The following is a 20,902-nucleotide window of genomic DNA, read 5'->3' as shown; positions in this document are numbered from 1 at the left end:
GGAGGTTGCAGTGAGCCGAGATCACGCCACTACACTCCAGCCTGGGCGACAGGGTAAGACTCCATCTCAAGATAGATAGATAGATAGATAGATAGATAGATAGATAGATAGATAGATAGACAGACAGACAGACATCTATATCTATATCTTTTACCCAATCATATCAATTCATCAGAATGTGGACACTGTGCTTGGTCTCAGGAGTTTCAAAGATGAGTAAGTAAAAATCTATTCCCTCAGGGATTCTCACAGCTAAGTAAAGCTCTATCCTACTTTTGCTATTGTTCTTAAATCAGTTTCCTCAATTTTACTCCTGCTAATGCTGCCGTAAGTCCTCTAATCTTTTGTCAGCCTATTATAATCACTGCCTCCACTCTTGCTTCTTCCCCCAAAACCATTCTATGAACTGTCACCAGAATAGTTTTCCTAAAAACACCAGTGGGTCCTGTCCTTTTCTTCTTAAGAAAAATCAGTGGTCACCAACTCCTACAGAAGAGATATGCAAGCTCCTCAGCAAGAGAATCAGGGCCCTCCTGAACTGACTTTAGCCTACCTTGTTCTGTGCCCCTTCATACAGCCCATACAATGGTCTTGGTGAAGTACCCAATATTCTGTAATCATCTCCCCCAAGCCTTCTTTGCTACCAGGTATCTCCACAGAGCTGAGTCCTACAACCATGCTATGCTTCCTGGTCCAACTCCAATCAAAACTTTTCTTGAGGCTTTTCCGAATCCCCTACTAGAGACATTTTCTCTTACCCATGTTCTGCCATCACACTTTCTTTGTGCCTCTACTATGGCACTGATTTCCTTAATATGCCAGCCACAGGCTCAGCATGTACCATGCTATTCCTTAGAACTTTTTTTTTTTCACAGTTCTCAACTAAAACAGGTCAACCTCTCCAAATGCTTTCTTAAATTTACAGATATATCTTCTTTAACCACTTCCTTCCTCCCTTTTTAGTTTTTTTCCCAGTTACATCCTTCTCTTACTCATTTAGTTCTTTTTTTAACAAAGGGAAAATGAATATGCCCAGCTAAGCCCTCCACTTGTATAACTAAAATCATAAAATGTACATTAGGTCCTTTAGACATAAAAAATTAGAAGTATAAGTTAAAAGACTCATTTTCTAAATTGAAAATGTTCCCAAATCCTCTTTCAAATCTACATGTCTTTCTATATTCTTCTGATTAAGCCTGTCCTTCCTCAAGCAACTGTATTCAAAAAATGTTTTAAACCAATTTCTATTCAGTTTAATTTTATTCTTGGTTATTTGTATTTGCTGCCAGTTTTATAATAGTATGTTTTCTGTGAGTTATTATAGGCACACACAATTTAATAAAACTTAATTCTAACAATCTTATGACATTTATTAGGGAACTAAATATAATTTATCACTCTGTTTCTATGAGAAAGTAGAATCCAGGTTCCAAAAGTCCAATTTACAATGGAACACAACTCATGCGAAAACTGGAGACTTCTTTCCTTGTTTTGCCATATGTTGGAGTCTCCAAAGTATAGGATAGCAAGAATATTTGCTGAGATAGTAAAATAAATATTAAAATTCTATGTATTTAGTCTGTTATCCTTTTTAAATTTTACTTTTGCATTTCTTTTATAATGTTCAAAATGTATTTGTATTATACTGCATATAATTATGAAAATAAATAAGCTTTTTTGAGGATGACTATGCAGCAGTATTTTGAGGATGAATTGAAGCATATGATAAAAATCTTGGAGAGGATCATTAGAGAGTTTACATGGAGTGATAACAATTTAAACTTTGGAACTTGAAAAGCTGAACTTTTAAAAAGCTTTCTGAAGCCTTTCCCTCCAAAAAAAAAGAAAAAAAGAGAAAAAAAGACTTTTTAAAAGTCTTTCAATATAACACATCTTTTTAGAGATTAAAGCCTATAAAACAATGCTTCTCAACTGGAGTTAAGAAGCACCTGAAGCTTGATTAAAATGCAAATTCTTGGCTCTTACATCCAGAGATCCTAATTCTGTAAGTCTGGGATGAAGCCAAAAACGTCAGTTGCCTCAAGGATAGCAGGGTTTCTCAATCTCAACATTACTGGTGATTCTTTCTTGTAAAGGCTGTCCTATCCTATGCATTACAGAATGTTCAGAAGTGCCCCTGACCTCCACTTACTAGATGCTAGTAGCACCCCCATTATGACCATCAAACATGCCTCCAGATATTGCCAAATGTTTCCTGAAGAACAAAATTGTCCCCAGTAGAGAACCAGGATTAGAAGCTGTTCAAAGATGACACATTCTGTGAAATGCCATCCTTAGTCAAAAGGATAAAATAATATGATAAAAATAGAAGACTACAGATATGTACAAGTATACATTATGTACATTGAAATAAACTGGCTTCCCAAAAAGAAAATCTGATTAGCCTCTATAAGCTACTGACAACTCAGCTAAGCTTCTAAGTCAAAGCTCTTCTTATGTAATTTCAACTTGATTTTCTCCCCAGCTTCTATTTTAGATTATTTTTAATTAACTTCACTGGCATTTTGCATCCTGCTAAGAGAAGTCCGCCTAATAGTCTCAGAGGACTCTCCCATGAGAGAAGAGTGCATTAAATCACACATTATCACATTAAAGTATATTCCAGCACTCAGAGTCCAACGGTCTACATCTTGGCAAATGTAATGTGGCGGGGGTTGGGGGAAAGATACAGGGATGGGAACAAGCTCAAGTGATTCATGATATCCCAAGCCTGTTGTCAATGAATCCAGCCCTATAAAAAGGTTGAACTGACTCTCTACTTCAACTGCATTTATCACAATGGCATACAATTTATGTTATAATTTGTGCTTCCACCCTGATTTCTTGCTAGTGACTGAGTATAAGACCTTGGGCAAGTCACTTAAATTCTTTGGACATCCTTTCCCTTATCTAAAAAATGAGCAGGCTGGATTAAATTATTTCTAAAGACCTCTCTAGTTACAAATCTCAAACTTATGAAAGAAGCAATTAATTCAAAGGCTCTTTGGATTATAGGAGTTCTAGTAACTATTGCACCAAAGGTCAAATACCTACATTTTCAATGTTGTTTTATAACACAAATTTTAAAATACTTAATCAAAACAGGACAAATGGCAATTAGAGGGACCACATAAACAAGATCCATTCTCTCTTAAAATAAAAGTAAGTATAATTCAAACGGCTTTTCACCTATCAAGACATGTATACAAGTACTTTGCATGAGAAAGTAAATCAACATTTCACAAGGTAGTCACAAATAAGAATATAGCTTTAAATTGCATGTTTACTTTCTATTTTCTGTAAGAGAGATCACAAATCAGCTGCTCAGAGGCCACATCCAGCCTACAGTGGTGGTTGTTTAGTTTGGCCCGGACAAAATTTGTGTTTAATTAGTTGCAAACCCTTAAAAATGGAGAGATAATACATACAGATCTGGATTTCCAGTATCACTTGAAATATCTGAAGATACTAACCCACATGGCAACAATTAGCTAAAACTGAGGAATGTTGTTTCCTGGTCCATGAGCTCTCCAGTTCCCTAAACTCCCCATTGCTCCATACTGTTTGACATCTATCCTGGTTCTCTCTTACAGCCTGGAGCATGTAAGCTTGTGTCCCTGCTCTGTAACTATTTTCAAAACACATGGGAAAGATTTGTAATGCTTTTTAATGCTTTCAAAACAATAGAAAAGCTTGCAGAACCACAGCAAAAAGGCAGAAATTTTAAGGAGGGAGAGTATGCGCTTAATATGGACAACCTTTCTAATTCTTAATGTTAATACTAGAATGGGCTGCACTACAGGTTTTTTTAACAAAACACCTAAAAGGATGTAGAACTGAATTTTAGACTTGATGTGGAGTTCAGATTAGAGAATCCCTAAAATTACTTTCAACTGTAATGTTCCATGCCTTTGGTTAACAGTGTGGATAGCTCATCACAATATAGTACAGTAATAAATGTAGAGCTTGTAAATGTCATTATTAACCTATATATGTATATTTAACTTTGCAGAGATAGACTTGATCATATCCTTCATGTTCTGAAATAATTTTTTTTCTGTTAATTTGTATTTAAAATTCCACCTTTCTTACTGACTTTAATATAAAGAATTTAAAAATTGGGTTTCTATTAACTAAGCAGCCATATCCTACTGAAGAATTATTAAGCTATTCTTCAGAAAGGATGACAAAGAATCCAAGGACAGAAGCAAGAGGATAAAAGAACTTGAGAAAGGGCTTAAGAGTAGAGTGGCCTTCGAGCAAAGCTTCTTCACAAATGTCTTTATCAATAAAACCAACCTAACCAAGCTTCCCTTGAAGCTTTCCTCTACCCATTTGCTCCAAGAATTTCTTTCTTTAAATACACCTTATGAGATCGCCTGTTTAAAATACAGTATTTTAACAAGATTCTGCAGATTCTCTTTTTAAAAATCAACTTTATGTTTAAATTACATTGATTCCCATTTAAAGAAAGTTTTCAATCAAAGTTAAACTAATAATAATTTTTAAAAATGTCTAACTATGTTGCTAAAGCTAAGGCAATTTTCAGGTAAAACCCAAGAGTTTCAGGTAGAAACCCAAGAGTTTCTACACTGATAATGTGTGTTGTACCCAACAAATGTGCTACTTCAGGCCATTCTAGATGCTCTGGTTCTTAAGGTCAGATCACATGACACAATCCAGCATTCTAATGCACAGATACAAGTACCACTGCACATTCTCCCAGATGATTTTAAAAATGCAAACTATTAAAGTTGGATATTGTAGATATTAGCTATTTCCAAATCAAATTATTTTCCTTGGGTGTTTGATGTTGATTTTTGACATAAGCCTAGTTTAACAATAGTGATTAGCAGCTCAAGTGTGAGCATAAATAGCCCATCAACGAGTCGATATGACTACTAACAGCATGCCTAATGACAGGAAAATGATTGTGCTGACAATACAATGTGGAGAACATGGGCTGCTTCTGAGAAAACATATGTTTATCATTCTAGTTCTCTGATTTTCTGCACTTCATCATTTTTATTTTCTCTGTTTAGAAAACGGAGTCACTCATTTAGAGGCAAAAATTAATGATAAATATAATTCAGTTTAACAGCCCTGGGTACCAGAACATTTTAATTTAACCACAGACATTTTCTGCTTTTACCTATTATGGCTTGAAAGTTAACTCCTTTCCCAATTTTGCTGCCTTAAAAAAGTCTCCCTAAGATTCACTACATTAGTACTAGAAGTGGGAAATAAAGCTATCAGATATGCCTAAAATCAAGGGTATATGGTAGGTTTTTGAGCACTGGAAAAATTACTTAGTTCTGATATATCAGTGACAGAATTATGTAGCTCAAAACCATCCTTAGAGTAAAATGCATTAGAAGTTTAAGAACTTTCCTCTCTGTCACCAATGGAAACCTGAAGTATATGGCCTTCAAGAGAAGAAAAGTTCAACTCGTTTAGAAGCTTGTTATGGAAGTTCCCCAGACGCAAGAGTATTTTATAGGCTGTGTGTGTTTACACTTTGGAAGAACACAAAGAAGCTAATTCATTCCTGGAAAGTGTTTCTTATAAACCTTGTTTATTTCAAAACAAACCAGTTATTGAAAACATGCATAAGCCATTCCAAAGCCATTGGTCACAGAAAACAGAACTATCAACTGGGTCGTAGAGGAGCCAACAAGAAACAGAAAGATGAAACGGAGTGAGCGCATGCTTGTTCAGAGAGCTAGGGCAGTCCTGGATCTGCTGAAGTGACCTAGAGGAGAAGCGCTTCAGAACCTACACATTGAGTCTTAGGCCCAAACATGCATATGCTTAAGAAAGAAGCAATGCTGTCATCCTGTTTCTTCGCAACCAAACGAAGGGGGAGTGGAGGGACCAACGGATCCCGCCCTCTTACCCGGTTGTTGATCTAGGGCAAGGATCCTGAAGAACTTGCCTGAGTAACGCGAACTGTGCAAAAGTTCTCAACTATGAGGCGGGAGCCCCTCCTCACAGCACTCCACCTACCCCCATCTGTACACGTGTGAGCAAACTGAAAAAGGCAACAATGACAAAGAAGCTTGCCACTGGCAAGCGCGCACTCACCCTGGGCTGTGGAGCCCAGCCGGCCGCCGCCCGCCTCGGCCGCGCGCTGCGGCCCCGCGGGCCCGGGAGCGAGGGTTTCGCCCGCGCCGGACATGGGCCGCTCCGCCAAGCCCGCGCCGCGCCGCTGCTGCCTAGCTCGCCGCCCCGCAGGGCGCCCGGAGGAAGGGCTGTGAGGTGCTGGGTGCAGGGAACTGACTGCTTCTGGCGGAAAAATATACAAAAATTTAAAAAAAAAAATGTTTTTAGAGAAGAGCACACCACCCCTGCGGGACGTTCCCTCCGCCTCCACTTCCCTCCCTCAAACTCCACCCCGGGGAAGTTTTGATTTGAAACTAGCGAGGAAAACTGTTACAACGCAAGTTGACAGCGGCGGGGTCCCGGGGGTCCGAGGTGGACCCAGCGGGGAGGGGCTGGAAAGAGAGATCGGGTTTGGGAGAAGCCCGGGGATCAGGATCAAACCCCTCCTCTTCCCGGCCCGGAGACGACCACCTACCTCCGCATCCCCCCGAGTCGCTCCAAGCCCCTTCCTCCTCCTCCTCCTCTTCCGCCTCGGAAAGTTAGCGAGGCTCCGGCAGCGGCCGCATTTTCGCCCCGGTGGCCTGACGACGGCAGCGGCCGCCCCTGCGCGTCCCTCCCGCCTCCCTCAGGCTCAGCCCAGACGCCGCAGTGGCGGCAACTGCGGCAGCGGTGGCGGCTGTGACTCCGCGCACTCCGCCCCCTCTTTCCAGCCAGCTCACTCCAGCCGGCTCCCCTGCAAGGGGGCCTTCCCCCTCTCTGCCTCTCTTTCCCCCCTTCCACTCCTACACTCCTGAAACACTTCTCCCTCTGTTGCTCCTTTTCATCACATCCGGATCGGGGAGGCCTCGAACTCTCGGCTGGTGGCCCCGAGGCTGAGGGCGGCGCGACCCGAGCTCGGCCGAGCGATCCCTAGCGCCCTGCGCTGTCTGGGTCAGGAGGCCAGAGCCGGCCTGGGCTGGCGCGGGCTCCCCACCCGGGCGCTGCGCCCTCCCGGGGCTGGGAAAGAGGAGTGAATGGGCAGGTCCCTGGCTACCCCGTCCAAAAAGTCACCTCATCCCTTCTCCTTATTCCTGCCCCCAGACCGACGGAGGCTTTGGGACTATCCTGAGGAAAACCTTTAGGGGGGACAAGGAGAAACGAAAACACTATTACAGTATCGAACTTTTCTGGTGGGATAGACAAAGTGTGCGTTTGAAACCTTTACCCGTGGGTTGAACGTTTACTCACTTCATCTCTGGCTTCTAAATTACTCTTCGGTCAAACAGGATTCCTGATCAGGTAAAACCAGTTGCAGCTGCACGAATCCGCTGGAGGAATCCAGGCAAACAAGGTTGGCACCCTTGTGGATGCCCTGGTACTGGCCCCAGCCTGGCCTATGGCAAGCTGAATGCCTCAATGGATCAGTGGTATCTGAGGGGAGATAAACTTGTGGTCGGAAGTAAAAAGCTGATCAACTTTCCGTTTATAAATGACACATTCTGATTGTAGCTTAATCTGATGAGCTGAGAATAGCAAGTGTAAAGTAATTTACAGATATATAGTACTTTAATGGTATACTCAGATAATTTTGCTCTTTATTTCATTTTGAGTGAAATGCAGAATTCATTTGTAGAAAGCTAGAACGAACTGATTCTTCGATTCTCTTGGACAAGCGAGGAATCACAGTAACGTTATCAAAATTGAAGAAAATGTACATTGGATTCACTATCTTTCTAGGTGCATCGTTAATAATATCCCAGAAATTTCATTTCTTCAGAAAGCGCATTGGAATTGATTCCAATTGTTGACAATGATTTGTTACCTATGAAGAGACAGTGCACTCTAACTTGATTTCAATGATCATAAAAAAGCCAGCCTTCGCCGGGCGCGGTGGTTCACGCCTGTAATCCCCGCATTTTGGGAGGGTGAGGCGGGTGGATCACCTGAGGTCAAGAGTTCGAGACCAGCCTGGCCAACATGATGAAACCCCATCTCTACTAAAAATAGAAAAATTAGCTGGGCATTGTGGCGGGCACTGGTAATTCTAGCTACTGGGAGGCTGAAGCAGGAGAATCGCTTGAACCCAGGAGGCAAAGGTTGCAGTGAGCTGAAATCGTGCCATTGCACTCCAGCCTGGGCGATAAGAGCAAGACTCCACCACAGGAAAAAAAAAAAAAAAACAGCCTTCAAAGTTGCTGATGACAGTCATTCAGACCATACTCCCCAAAAAGACAAATGACACTTTGCCCCACGACCCATAACTAACATTTTTTTTTTCATGTGGAGATTTCCGAAATGGTATGAATTCAAGTGCATTAACTCTCTTGAAAACTTGTCTAGGAGCCTGGACTATTTGGAATTTGTCTGATGGAAGCAGATCAATTCTGAAGATGACTTCATCACCACCAGAGAACAAACATTTAGGACGTCTCAGAGCCAACTGTAGCATCATCTGCACTCAAAATTTACCTGCTCTGGAAAATTCTGTTTTATCCCTGTACCATTCCTTGCCCTATTTTTAAAATTCTCTCACAAAGATGTTAAGGTGCAATAATATAAAGAAGTTACAGCTTTCTTCTAGAAAGTCATAATCAATGATAAATATTTGTTCACTTAATTTCACACAGTCCTTAATAATGCACACGTGGTGATTGATTCCATAGATATTCCTTAAATTAAATTTTAAAATCTTACTCTTTAATGGAGAAGACACAAAATTAAAATAACATTAGGAGCAAATGAGAAGCTGTAGGGTAGAATCACCGAGGTTGTCAAATACTGTACCTCGTTCAGCTGTGTGACTTCGGACAGTTAGTCACCCACTCTATACCTTGCTTGCCTCATAATATGAGAATGAAATTCTTCATAGAGTTTCTTTTTGAGCACTAAGTAAGGTAGTTTTCCTATAGAATTTGGAAGACTGTCAAATAAGGGAAAAAGTGTTCAAAAGTATCAACTATTATTACTATTTACACAGAAGCACCTTGAGGGGTAAAGCTTAGCATGGCATAATGACTGTATCAAAAGGGTCATATCAAAATACCAGGTTGCCATGCCATGCACCTGACGCAAATGAACTCAATGAATTCTTTTATCTGTCCATCTGCCCTATAAGTAAATTGCCAAGATTGTACCTTCAGGATTAGAACTCAGATCTGTCTCTCTTGCAGGCTATCCTGCATCCCTAGGTAACTCAGGTCTTCCTTCTGGAGGATCTAGAAGTGGTCTTAATGCCATTATCCTGGTGTCTGATATGCCAGGAGTTAAGTGTGGGCTCCTGAGTGTCCCTTACACCTCCCATTTCCCACATCCCTGGCTGCACTTGCTTGTTCTGATTGCTTAGTTTGTTTCCTGACAAGCACTCCCGTACGTTCATCTCTCATTCTTTCACTCAGTGTCATGAACTAAGTTTGTGTTTCCGCAAAATTCATGTGCTGAAATCTTAGCCCCTGATGTCACGGTGTTAGTAAGTGGGGCCTTTGGGAAGTAGCTAGGTCATAAGAGTGGAGCCCTCATGAATGGAATTAATGTCCTAACAAAAAGACACAAGAGGCCAGGTGTGGTGGCTCACACTAAGGCAGGGAGATCTTTTGAGGCAAGCACTCTAGGACCAGCCTGGGCAACATACAAAGACCCCATCTCTACAAAATTGTTTTTAAAAAATTAGCAGGGCGTAGTGGCATACTCCTGTAGCCAGTCACTCTAGAGGCTGAAGCGGGAGGATCACTCAATCCCAAGAGTTGGAAGTTACCGTGAGCTATATGGGATACTGCACTCCAGTTTGGCAACAAAGCAAGATCCTGTCTCAAAAAAAAACAGACACACAAGAGTTTCCCAAGGCCCCACCTTCTAATACTATCACCTTGATGATTAGGATTCAACATATGAATGTTGGGGGACTACAAACATTCAGACTCTAGAAGGGGGAGACATATTTTCTAAGTTACTATTTATAAAAGCCACTCTGGTATTATGCATAAAATTGTTTGGAGGACTGAGAGTGGATCTAGGGAGTCCAATTTGGAGGCAAGGGCTGATGCTGGCAGAGGGAATGCAGCCAAGTAGATAGGGATAAAGGATGAGGAAGCTAGAGGAATCGAGAGCAACTGCCAGCTTTCTGCATCTAGGTCAATGACGGTGGTATGACCTACAGAGATGAAAACATTCAGGAGAGACAGTTTTTGGGGAAAGCTCCTGAGCTAACCATGTAAATGATGCAGCACGTGTGAGACACCTAATTGGAACTGTCCTACATAGGCTGCTGGACATGGGACTGGATTATAAGCATATAAATAGTACTTCACTAACTAGCAGGTTATCAGAGTGCAAAAGGCAACTGTGCACAGTAAAAAGTGCCCTGGAACTCAATCCACATGTATCCTTAGTTGCCTCTCTCACTTTCTCCACATCCTTCCCAGTGACATAATACCATTATCTGCTTGGTTTGGAGAACCACTACTGTTTAAGTACTACTACTGTCAGTGCCCCACTTGCTACCCCAGATCCCCCTGGGTTGTCTTTATTAAGCTAGATTTTTCCATGTCTTACGCTATCTTAATCTGGGGGGGGTGGAAATTCTCCAGGGGTATCAGCTTGCTGGTGAAACTCAATGCCCTACCCTGGATCAATCCCCCTGCCTTTGAAATTCTTGTGTGCCTTACAACCATTCCTGCCTAGTGGTGTGCACACTAATGATTATATAATAGTATGTGAACACATTGTGAAAGAGGTCTGATGAGCTAAGCAAATGAAATAAAGAACTAATTAAAAGAGTTTATAAAGCATCCTTATGGACTACTTAATCTTCATCATTCATTCATTAAACATTCATCAAACATTTATTGTGCATCTACTATATAGTAGGCCACATATTAGGCTCTGGAGATAAAGAAATTTGATTTGATGTCTTGAAAAGCAGCTAAATTAGTTTTCACTTGGGCAGAGGCTTATTTGCCTAGTAAAGTCAAAATTAATCTCCTTACATAGGTATCTAAACCAGAGGTCTACAACTGGGGTGTGTAATTGTAAGGGCATTCCAAGGGATGCATAAGGCAATCTACTGAAATGTGGGCAGAAAATATTAGAGTGAGCATTTATATATGTTTTTATGTTATAATTTTTAATTTCTATTTTTGAGTATCTTTTTATACAGTGTATTGCACATTTGTACAAAAGTACTTGGGTATGATTTATAAGCAAACATACATTAAGAGTTTACATTCAAATACCCTCTTTGTTTAAAAAAAAACATTTTACCTTTAAAGAGTCATTCCCAGATTATATCAAGGGTAGTTTTTCTGGAAAATATATTTACCTCATTTATGTTAGAAGCAGGACTTTAGCAATCTCCAAACCCAATGACCTAGAAACCAGGAAATAACAGCAACATACTAAATACCTAAAATAACCTTCACGATGTTCAGAAAGTGCCAACACAAAAGACATAATCCTTCTCAAATCTTACTTGTTCTTTTGTGAATACACACCTCTAATCAAACTTTATTTTCTGTTGTTTCAGCTCACAGTGTTTTAGAAGAAGAAAACTTAGGGCGCAGGGACATGGAGGGGAAGGCATTAGCTAAGGGAGCTATTAGGTCAGAAAAACTGACAGCAGGAGAGATGACAGCTGACAGACAACGAAGGTACAGGAAAATAAACATGTTGTAACAACGCCTTTGTGAATTCAGCTTCGTGAAATAGTCTATGCTCCTAATGAGAGCCTGAGTCATTAAGAGTCAGTTAGTTATATGAGTGCTATATTCTGTTTTTAGGGGATCAGGTCAATCTTTTTACATTCCAGGAAAAACTCTTTCAAACATGTTCAAAAATTCCTTTAAAAAAAGGTTGCTACTTGAAAGAGTAAATTCCACAGAATGACAATTTTACAGCTGCAAGGGGAATTAGCAATCATAATTTCAGGCCAAGCTGTCTTGATCGCATTGCTCCACCTCCTAGTACTGTGTCAGGTGCAATCAGGTGCAGGGGAGGTCAGGTGCGCAGGTTTCTGGAAGCCTGCTCTTAGAGTAGAGCACTTTCTTCCTTTTCTCCATAACGTATTAGTCCTTCTCTTAAATTTTAACTGAAACAACTGGTTCTTCTGCTTTTTAAAAGTTTAAAAATCACCAGTTTTGCCCAACTCCTTCATTTGATGTATAAAAAAAAATACAAAGACATAAAGTTTACTCACTAGGATCAACAAACATATATTGAATGTTTACTATATGTCAAACCACATGCCAGACACTAGAGTTTCAAGTGTAGAAGAAATACTGTTTTAGTCTTTTGAGAATTCATGGTCTGTAAGGCCAGAGGCAGAAGAAGGCGCAATGTAGCCGCAGAACAGTCACCCAAATACTTACCATACTGCAGGAGCAAAAAGGAAGTAGCACCTACGTAACTCAGCTCGGGCATAGGTGGGGAGAGTCAGGGTACATTTTAGAAAGAAGATAATACCAAATTGAGTATTGTGGATGAGTAAGTTTGCCTGTCAAAGAAGTTAGGGAATTCCAGATAGAAGTAACACTTACAAAGACAAAGAAATATGAAAGCCCCAGAGAAGTTAAATGACTTGGCAAAGGTCAGTTCCTGGATTAATTACAGAGCCAGTCTTGGGAGCCTAAATTTCTTGTCATCGAGGCTTCTTGCTCCAGCTATCTGGATAATGCATGTAAATGAATCCATCATTTCTAAGTGATGGCAAAGTAAGGTCATGCCTGTTGTTGTATTTTTAAGTTCCAAAGATTTTCTGTTGTGAATGGGTAACCGAAGAACCCGGCATAAAGTCTCTTGTTGCTGAATTAGTCCTCTCCAAGGTCTCAGTTAGTGTCCCTTTCAGTTGGCTGACTTCTCTGGCCTGGGGCACTGGCTTTCAGGGTCTCTCCTTGCTGTCACTGTACTTTCCTTCTTGTGTTTTAAAGGAAGGGAGGGAGATGTTAAGGCATACAGTGGCACTTGTCAGATAAAAGCAACATGACTGAAGACAGAAATGAAAATGGTCATAACATACGCAGTAGACAGTAAGTAGACATTTGTTTCATACTTAGAAACTGAACCTAGATATACCAGGAGAATAAAAATTGTGAAAAGTTTTCAATACAAGGAGCTCCTGAAAATAATGACCGATGTGCTGAAACTGCAGTTGAAAATAATGTCAGCATGATGATCATGACAAAAATGTTTAAAATGGTGTAGAAGATGAGGATTCTTTTGTTACTATAACCTCTAAACTCATTTAAATTCTCAAGTAAAGAAAGAAAATACCATCTCTGACATTTGAATCAGTGCCCCTATTTCTCCAAGTTTTGTATTAAGAAATACATGCTAAATTTAAAAAGCAGGATTGCAACAAAACTACAGTCATGAGCAACATAACAATGTTTCAGTCAGCAATGGATGACATATATGACAGCGGTCCCATAAGATTGTAACAGAACTGCTTTATGCAGGTATACCAGTTTTTATCTTTTATGCCATATTTTTACTCTACCTTTTTGTTGTTGTTGTTTAGATATATGGATACTGACCATTGTGTTACAATAGCCCACAGTTCTCAGTAGAGTAGCATGTTGTACAGGTTTTTTTTCTTTCCTTCCCTTTTCCTTCCTTCCTTCCTTCCTTCCTCCTCTTTCTTTCTTTCTCTTTCTTTCTTTTCTTTTCTTTCTTTCTTTCTTTCTTTCTTTTTCTTTCTTTCTTTCTTTCCTTCCTTCCTTCTTTCTTTCTTTCTTTTCATATGGAGTCTTGCTCAGTCCCCCAGGTTGGAGTGCAGTGGCATGATCTCGGCTCACTGCAACCTCTGCCTCCCAGGTTCAAGCAATTCCCTGCCTCAACCTTCCAAGTAGCTAAGATTATAGGTGTCTGCCACCACGCCTAGCAAATTTTTGTATTTTTTAGTAGAGACGGGATTTTACCATCTTGGCCAGCTGGTCTTGAACTCCTGACCTCGTGATCCACTTGCCTCAGCCTCCCAAAGTGCTGGGATTACAGGCGTGAGCCACCATGCCTGGCCTGTCATAGAGGTGTATAGCCTAGGATCAGTAGAGTATACCATACCACATAAAGGTGTAGCAGGCTATATCATCTAGGTTTGTGGAAGTACACTCTAATGTTCACACAACAATGAAATCAACCAGTGACACATTTCTCAGGACATACCCCCATCAATTAAGCTATGCATGACTGTATATTGTTCACCCAAGCATGGGACCTATAATGAACTCTAGGAAAAAGTCAAGGTTTCCTAAATATCCTTCCACCTCCCATCCTTCTTCTCTCTCCTACTTCGAACAGCACCTGTCTGTCACCCCGGCACCTGCAGCTCTATATTCTTTTCTTGCTACCATAAGTTCTCAACTTTAGACAGTGTGCAAATCTGGGCCAAGTATTATAAGGAATAAATTTGATTTTACATGTTAAATACAAATATATGAATAACTCATGATCTTCTTAATTCTACCAGCAACAGTTATGTCTCTATCTTCATAGACCCTCAAAAATGAACTTAGGCCCACAAGGAGACATGGAGAGGTTATTTATTGCCACACTACTTGTGTGGCAGGGAGTTGAAGTCAACCTAGGCAGCCATCCTTGGGAAAGCAGGAAGTTGATTATGTAGATGAAGAGCATGGAGTATTGTGTAGCTATTAGAAGGAACAGATGATAAACACATGTAGAAACAAAGTAGATCTAAAAATGATACTTAGTGAAATGTGCAAGAAGCAGAATGTAATTTTTGTTCAGCACCAATTAATAACTAAAAATATGTGCAGGGAAAACAGAGCACATTTTATAAGAACACACACAAACAAGGATGTGCATAAACATCTGAGAATGCTAACCTATGAGGAGACAAAGAAGAGAGTGGAGACTGGAAATTAGAGAGAGCAAATAAATACATGCAGACAAACATAGGTGTAAAAAGGGAGGCCTTGCACAGACCAGTGAAGATAATGTACCATATACGAAGGTGCTGATTAACTCAACTGTGCTCTAGGGGTTCAAAATAATGACTATGACCATCATTATGACAACTTTTACTACTACTGCTACCACCATCACCGCTAAAAATAATCATCATCATAATAAAAGTATTACATCAATTTGTGTTGATAGATTATCAGGTAATGTAATAAAATTATCAGAATAAATGAAGATGTTGTAGGGATATATATTGGGGGAGGAGTACTTTACACATATCCCTAAAATACCTAAAATTAGGTAGAAGCAACTACTTAGTTTGGCTTTGTTTCAGATCAGCAGCACTAGCAAATTTTGGTTGAAACAGCAAATCCATACAAAAGTTTTGTTTGTTTGTTTGTTTGTATTTGTTTTTGTTTTTGTTTTTTACCAAAGCTCCCCCAAGTTGAGCATCCCTAATCCAAAAATTTGAAATCTAAAATGCTCCAAAATCCAAAGAACTGACATGATACCACAGTGGAAAATTTCACACCTGACCTCATGTGACAGGTCACATATATTATTAAAACTATTACATAAAATTCTCTTCAGGCTACATGTATGAGGTCTTTATAAAATATAAATGAATTTCATATTAAGACTCAGGTCCCAGCCCCAAGATATCCATGATGTATATGCAAATATTCCAATATCTGAAAAAATCCAAAATTCAAACTGTTTTTGGTCCCATACGTTTTGAATAAGGGATACTCAACCTGTTTAGACTGTGGTAGTGAGCTGAATGGTGGCTTATTAAAAGATATGTCCATGTCCTCAGAACCTGTGAATGTTACCTGTTTGGGTAAAGAGTCTTTGCAGATGTAATTAAGTTAAATATTGTGAGATGAAGAGATACTCCTGCTTTCCCAAGGATGGCTGCCTAGGTTGACTTCAACTCCCTGCCACACAAGTAGTGTGGCAATAAATAACCTCTCCATGTCTCCTTGTGGGCCTAAGTTCATTTTTGAGGGTCTATGAAGATAGAGACGTAACTGTTGCTGGTAGAATTAAGAAGATCATGAGTTATTCATATATTTGTATTTAACATGTAAAATCAAATTTATTCCTTATAATACTTGGTCCAGATTTGCACACTGTCTAAAGTTGAGAACTTATGGTAGCAAGAAAAGAATATAGAGCTGCAGGTGCCGGGGTGACAGACAGGTGCTGTTCAAAGTAGGAGAGAGAAGAAGGATGGGAGGTGGAAGGATATTTAGGAAACCTTGACTTTTTCCTAGAGTTCAGGAAATCCAGGTAGGCCCTAATTTCAGTGGCAAATATCCTTATAGGGGACACACAGAGGAGAAGACAGACATAGAGGAGAAGGTGATATAAAGATGGACACAGAGGTTAAAGTTAAATGGCCACAAGCAGAAGAAGCTGTCTCACCATTAGAAATCAGAAGAGTCATGGAGTGGATTCTCCCCTAGGACCTCAAGATGGAGGATGGACTTACAACACCTCAATTTCAGGCTTCTGGTCTCTATGATTGTGAGAATAATTTTTTGTTCTTTTAAGCTACAAATTTAGGGGTAATTTGGTACAGTGGCCACAGGAAACCAATACAACTTGTCTTCAGGAATAGTGAAATTGAGACTATTTAGACTCAATGTGCTAATGTTAAGTATTCAAATTTTTCTGTTCTTTCCCTATCAAGAAGAAAAGTCATCTTACTCTTGAATTCCTGAAGGAACGCAGTCCTTTCATCAAAAAAAACTTTTTTTGAGGCTGACATATGTCTGTCCCAATACCTCTGCAGCTCCAGCCCATCTCTTAGCATTCATTGTAATCACTCCCATGTACAAAGTCCCTTAAAATGTACACTTTTTTTAACCACACATCATTCAATTTTATCCTTGGGATAACTCTATGTAACTGGTATTAATGTATTGTCATCTCCACTCTATAAGTTAAAAAGCTTGGACTTTAATTGAAATTCACATCTAATTATTCATCAGATATTATATATTGAGTGCATACTGTACAGCAGACTTCCTGTTAGGTCCTAGCAATACAGAATTCATTTGGTCAACAACAGAGATTCGTTGCTTTGCAAACACTGGAATAAAGTGGGAAAGAAAGCTGATGTTTTCTGGCTCTATAAAGTTTAGTCATGAGGCAGATAGACATTAATCAAGTAATCATACATGTAAATATATAAGCACGAATAGTGTTCAGTGATGAAAATGATGAAATGCTATGAGAGTGTGTAGGAGGCACATAGAATTAGAGACAAAGGACCAGGCACTGTAGCTCATGCCTGTAATCCCAGCACTTTGGGAGGCTGAGATGGATGGATCACTTGGGGTCAGGAGTTTGAGACGAGCCTGGCCAACATGGTGAAACCCCGTCTCTACCAAAAATACAAAAATTAGCCAGGTGTGCTGGCACGTGCCTGTAATCCCAGCTACTCAGGAGGCAGAGTCAGCAGAATCATTTGAACCTGGGAGGCAGAGGTTGCAGTGAGCCGAGATCGCACCACCGCACTCTGACCTGGGTGAGAATGAGACTCTGTCTCAAACATACATACATACATACATACATACATACATACATACATACATACATAAAGAGACAAAGTCCCTGCTCTAACAGAACTTAAAAGTAGAGTAGGGGAAAGGGCCAAGTAAAGAGAAGATTAAGATATAAAGAGAAGATCAAAATAAGATTTTCATCTTAAAAAAGATCTTCATGGAAGATTCATACGATGAGGTAGGAGTCAGTTTCTGTGGAAGGAAGGAAGAGACAGCACAAAATCCAACCTGAAGACAAAGGAATTTGAGAAATAAAATGGGTTTGGAGAAGACATCGTGGTTGAGTGGGAGTTAATCATGGAAAGAAGGAAAGGAAGGGAAAAGAATGCAGTGTATGCAAAGATACAGGAGAAGACAGAACTAAGACATTCAGAGAACAAATCTCATGCCTGCTCTGTTGTATTTCTTAAAACACGTATCAAAATAAGGCATTTATACATTCCAGAAGTTTTAAGTTCATCTCAGAATTCTATTATAGGGCTTTACTCTCTAACAATGAGACCATTCATGCAATTTCCCCCTAAGTGATCAGACAAAAACCCATTTGAAGTATGTCCAAGATACCCTTGGCTGCATGTTGCTGGCAAAAATTCACATGACAGAAAAAAACAAACCAAAAAAAAAACTAGTATTCTTAGAAAGCTTACATGCATTAACATCATAAACTGGACCACCAATAATAGAATAGTGTTGCTTCACTTCATAGGTTCCATAGTGTTGTTAAACTGTGACCTCGGCTAGAGGCCCTTGGTCCATCTCTTTTTGTCCTATACTTTTATCTTTTAGTTTCTGAAGAACAGACAAATCTCTCCTGGGTCTCTCAGTAACCAGGAAGCTGGTATTTTGAAAGCCCACTAGTGAGTAAGAGATAATTTTTTTAACAAAAGAAGGAGAGTGGTGCTTATAAAGGTATAATTATTAAACTACGTCAAAAGAAATATATAAGCCATGTAAAACATAAACATAAATGCCAAAGATTATAAAAAGGCAAGGTTAAAACTAACCATTACAAAATGAAACCATTTGATTTACAGTTGCTGGAATGACTTTAGAATATCTCATTTGGTATGCACTCAGACCCACAGTACTCTTCTCTTAGATACTGACCGACGGACAGTGTCTATGATTGCTCAGTGTTACAGAGACTAAATCTCTTTCATACAAAGGAGCGGATGCCTTCCACATCAGACAGAAGCAACTTCTTAGAGCCACCCAGATTTTTGCCTTCTGATAAATCAGTCCTTGTAGAGGGTCTGAGATTTTCTCAATTTCACTTTTGTAAAGGCATTTTAAAAATTAAGTGTAATTTTCAAAAGTAAGCATAACTACCTTCAAAACAAGGCTATTGAGGATTCTTCAACTCAAATTATGATTCTGCTTTTTAGGTCAGCATAAGGAACATAAATCACTTTCTTTCTTCAGCTTTGCTAAAGTCATGCTTTCCAAGACTCAATGGTTCTTATATCAAGGAGCCACATCCCTCTCCCAGTCCCACTCCTCACTCAGTATAAACAATGGGACAACAGGGAAAGACAAGACTTTTGATTAATTAGAGAATCCTAAACCTTAATCCAAGGGTAAACTGAAATATTATAGCAAAACAACCAGCAGTTTGAGATACTTCCTTAGTGGCATTGGACCCAAAGCAACAGATATATGAAAAGTAGCACATATTTAACTGAGACAAAATGAAGAAAATTCATCTTTTCATCTTGGTGAATATAATGTCATTCTTTCGATTTCTTAAAATTCTTCCAAAAAATGATAAACTCTACTTAAAAGAATCTTGCTTTCAGGATTATGGATAATATGAAAGCTTAACTCATACAATATATTAACAAAAACATTTACCTATCTATGAACATGTAGTTTCATGATTTCAATAGAAGACAAATGGAAATTTCCAAATATTGTGTAAAATATATATATTTTTTAAATTAGAAAAATTTTTCAAATTATTTTGTTATCCTACATGTTTTAAGTGCATAATAATAGTAGTGTAATTAATAAATTCCTTAAAATCAATACCTTTTAAAAATCTTCTTTAAATTAAATAATTCTTTTCGGTGTTCTGAGATGAGCTCTTTCATTGACATATCATGCCAATAAGTAATTAATTTTTCATACAATCAAATTATATCTATACAAACTATTAAAATACACAATACACAAATTTATATTTCTGAAAATGATACCATCAACTTAAAAAATCTAGTTAATTCACAGTAGCCAAGATTTAAAAGCAACCTAAGTGTCCAACAGACAAATGGATAAAGGATAATTTAGTACTCCATATACAAAATGGAGTACTAATGAGTCATAAGGAACATGAGATCCAGTCACTTGCAACAACATGGATGAAACTGGGGGATTATGTTAAGTGAAATAAGTCAGGCACAGAAACTCAAACTTCACATGTACTCACTTATTTATGGGAGCTAAAAATTAAAACTATTGAACTCATGAAGATAGAGAGTAGAAGGATGGTTACCAGAGACTGGGAAGGGTAGTGGTGGGGGTGAAGGGATAGGGCATGGTTAATAGATATGAAAATATAGATAAAATGAATAAGATCTAGTATTTGATTGCACAGCAAGGTGACTACAGTCAACAATAATTTATTGCATGTTTATAAATAACTAAGAGTAAATTGGATTTATTTATAACACAAAGAAAGAACAAATGCTTGAGATAATGAATGCCCCATTTATCCTGATGTGCTTATTACATATTGTATGCCTGTTTCAGAATATTTCATGTACTCCATGAATATACACCCCCACTATGTACCTACAAAAATTAAAAATTAAATAAATAAAATGCACTGTATTCCTTCTTAAGTAAAAAAAAAAAAAAAAATCAAGTTAAATTACTTTATGGAGGTCATATTACCTTTAGTACTTAATTTTACAAATTTCAGTGGAAATGTAGTAATTTATGACTCTGAAAGATTTTCTTCCCATATCAACGTTTGTATTATACAACTATCTGAGATATATATATATAAAAAACAACTATGTAATATGAAGATATATTTAAAGATTGCTGTATTTTCTCTATAGCATCATACAAATTTCTCAACATTAAGGTAAAATAACTCATACTGAAGTCCAGAAAATATAATTATCCTTGAAACAGTATATTACACTTACTATCTCCTTACCTAGACACATTATTAAGTATCTTACCAGGTAGCATTCCAAGACAATCTTTAATGATCCTCACCTCCTATGTAGCTAAACCCAGTGACTTACTTCTAATGAGTACAATAAGGCAAAATCATGAAATATTTCTTCTAGGATTAGGTTACAAAAGCCTGAACGTTTCGTCTTGTA

General features: G+C 38.8%; 1 protein-coding gene across 5 annotated transcripts in view; it reads right to left on the bottom strand.

The window, feature by feature from the left end:
- The window catches only part of MDFIC (MyoD family inhibitor domain containing), a 92,204-nt gene extending 85,449 nt beyond the window's left edge, over positions 1 to 6,755 (bottom strand). For 2 of the 5 annotated variants that reach the window (XM_074036611.1, XM_005550565.5), the window contains exons 1-2: positions 6,578 to 6,755; positions 6,085 to 6,285 (exon numbers count right to left, since the gene is read on the bottom strand). In XM_074036611.1, the coding sequence (XP_073892712.1) occupies positions 6,085 to 6,178 (94 nt within the window). In that variant the 5' untranslated portion in view covers positions 6,179 to 6,285; positions 6,578 to 6,755. The remainder of the gene's footprint in view (positions 1 to 6,084; positions 6,286 to 6,577) is intronic. The other 3 variants (XM_074036612.1, XM_015447963.4, XM_074036610.1) reach the window with 2 other exon arrangements.
- Between the last annotated feature and the right edge of the window lie 14,147 nt (positions 6,756 to 20,902).

Source organism: Macaca fascicularis, chromosome 3, assembly GCF_037993035.2.
Source record: "Macaca fascicularis isolate 582-1 chromosome 3, T2T-MFA8v1.1".
Classification (NCBI taxonomy): domain Eukaryota; kingdom Metazoa; phylum Chordata; class Mammalia; order Primates; family Cercopithecidae; genus Macaca; species Macaca fascicularis.
The sequence above is the reverse complement of the archived record's forward strand: the minus strand, read 5'-3'. Positions and strand labels throughout refer to the sequence as shown.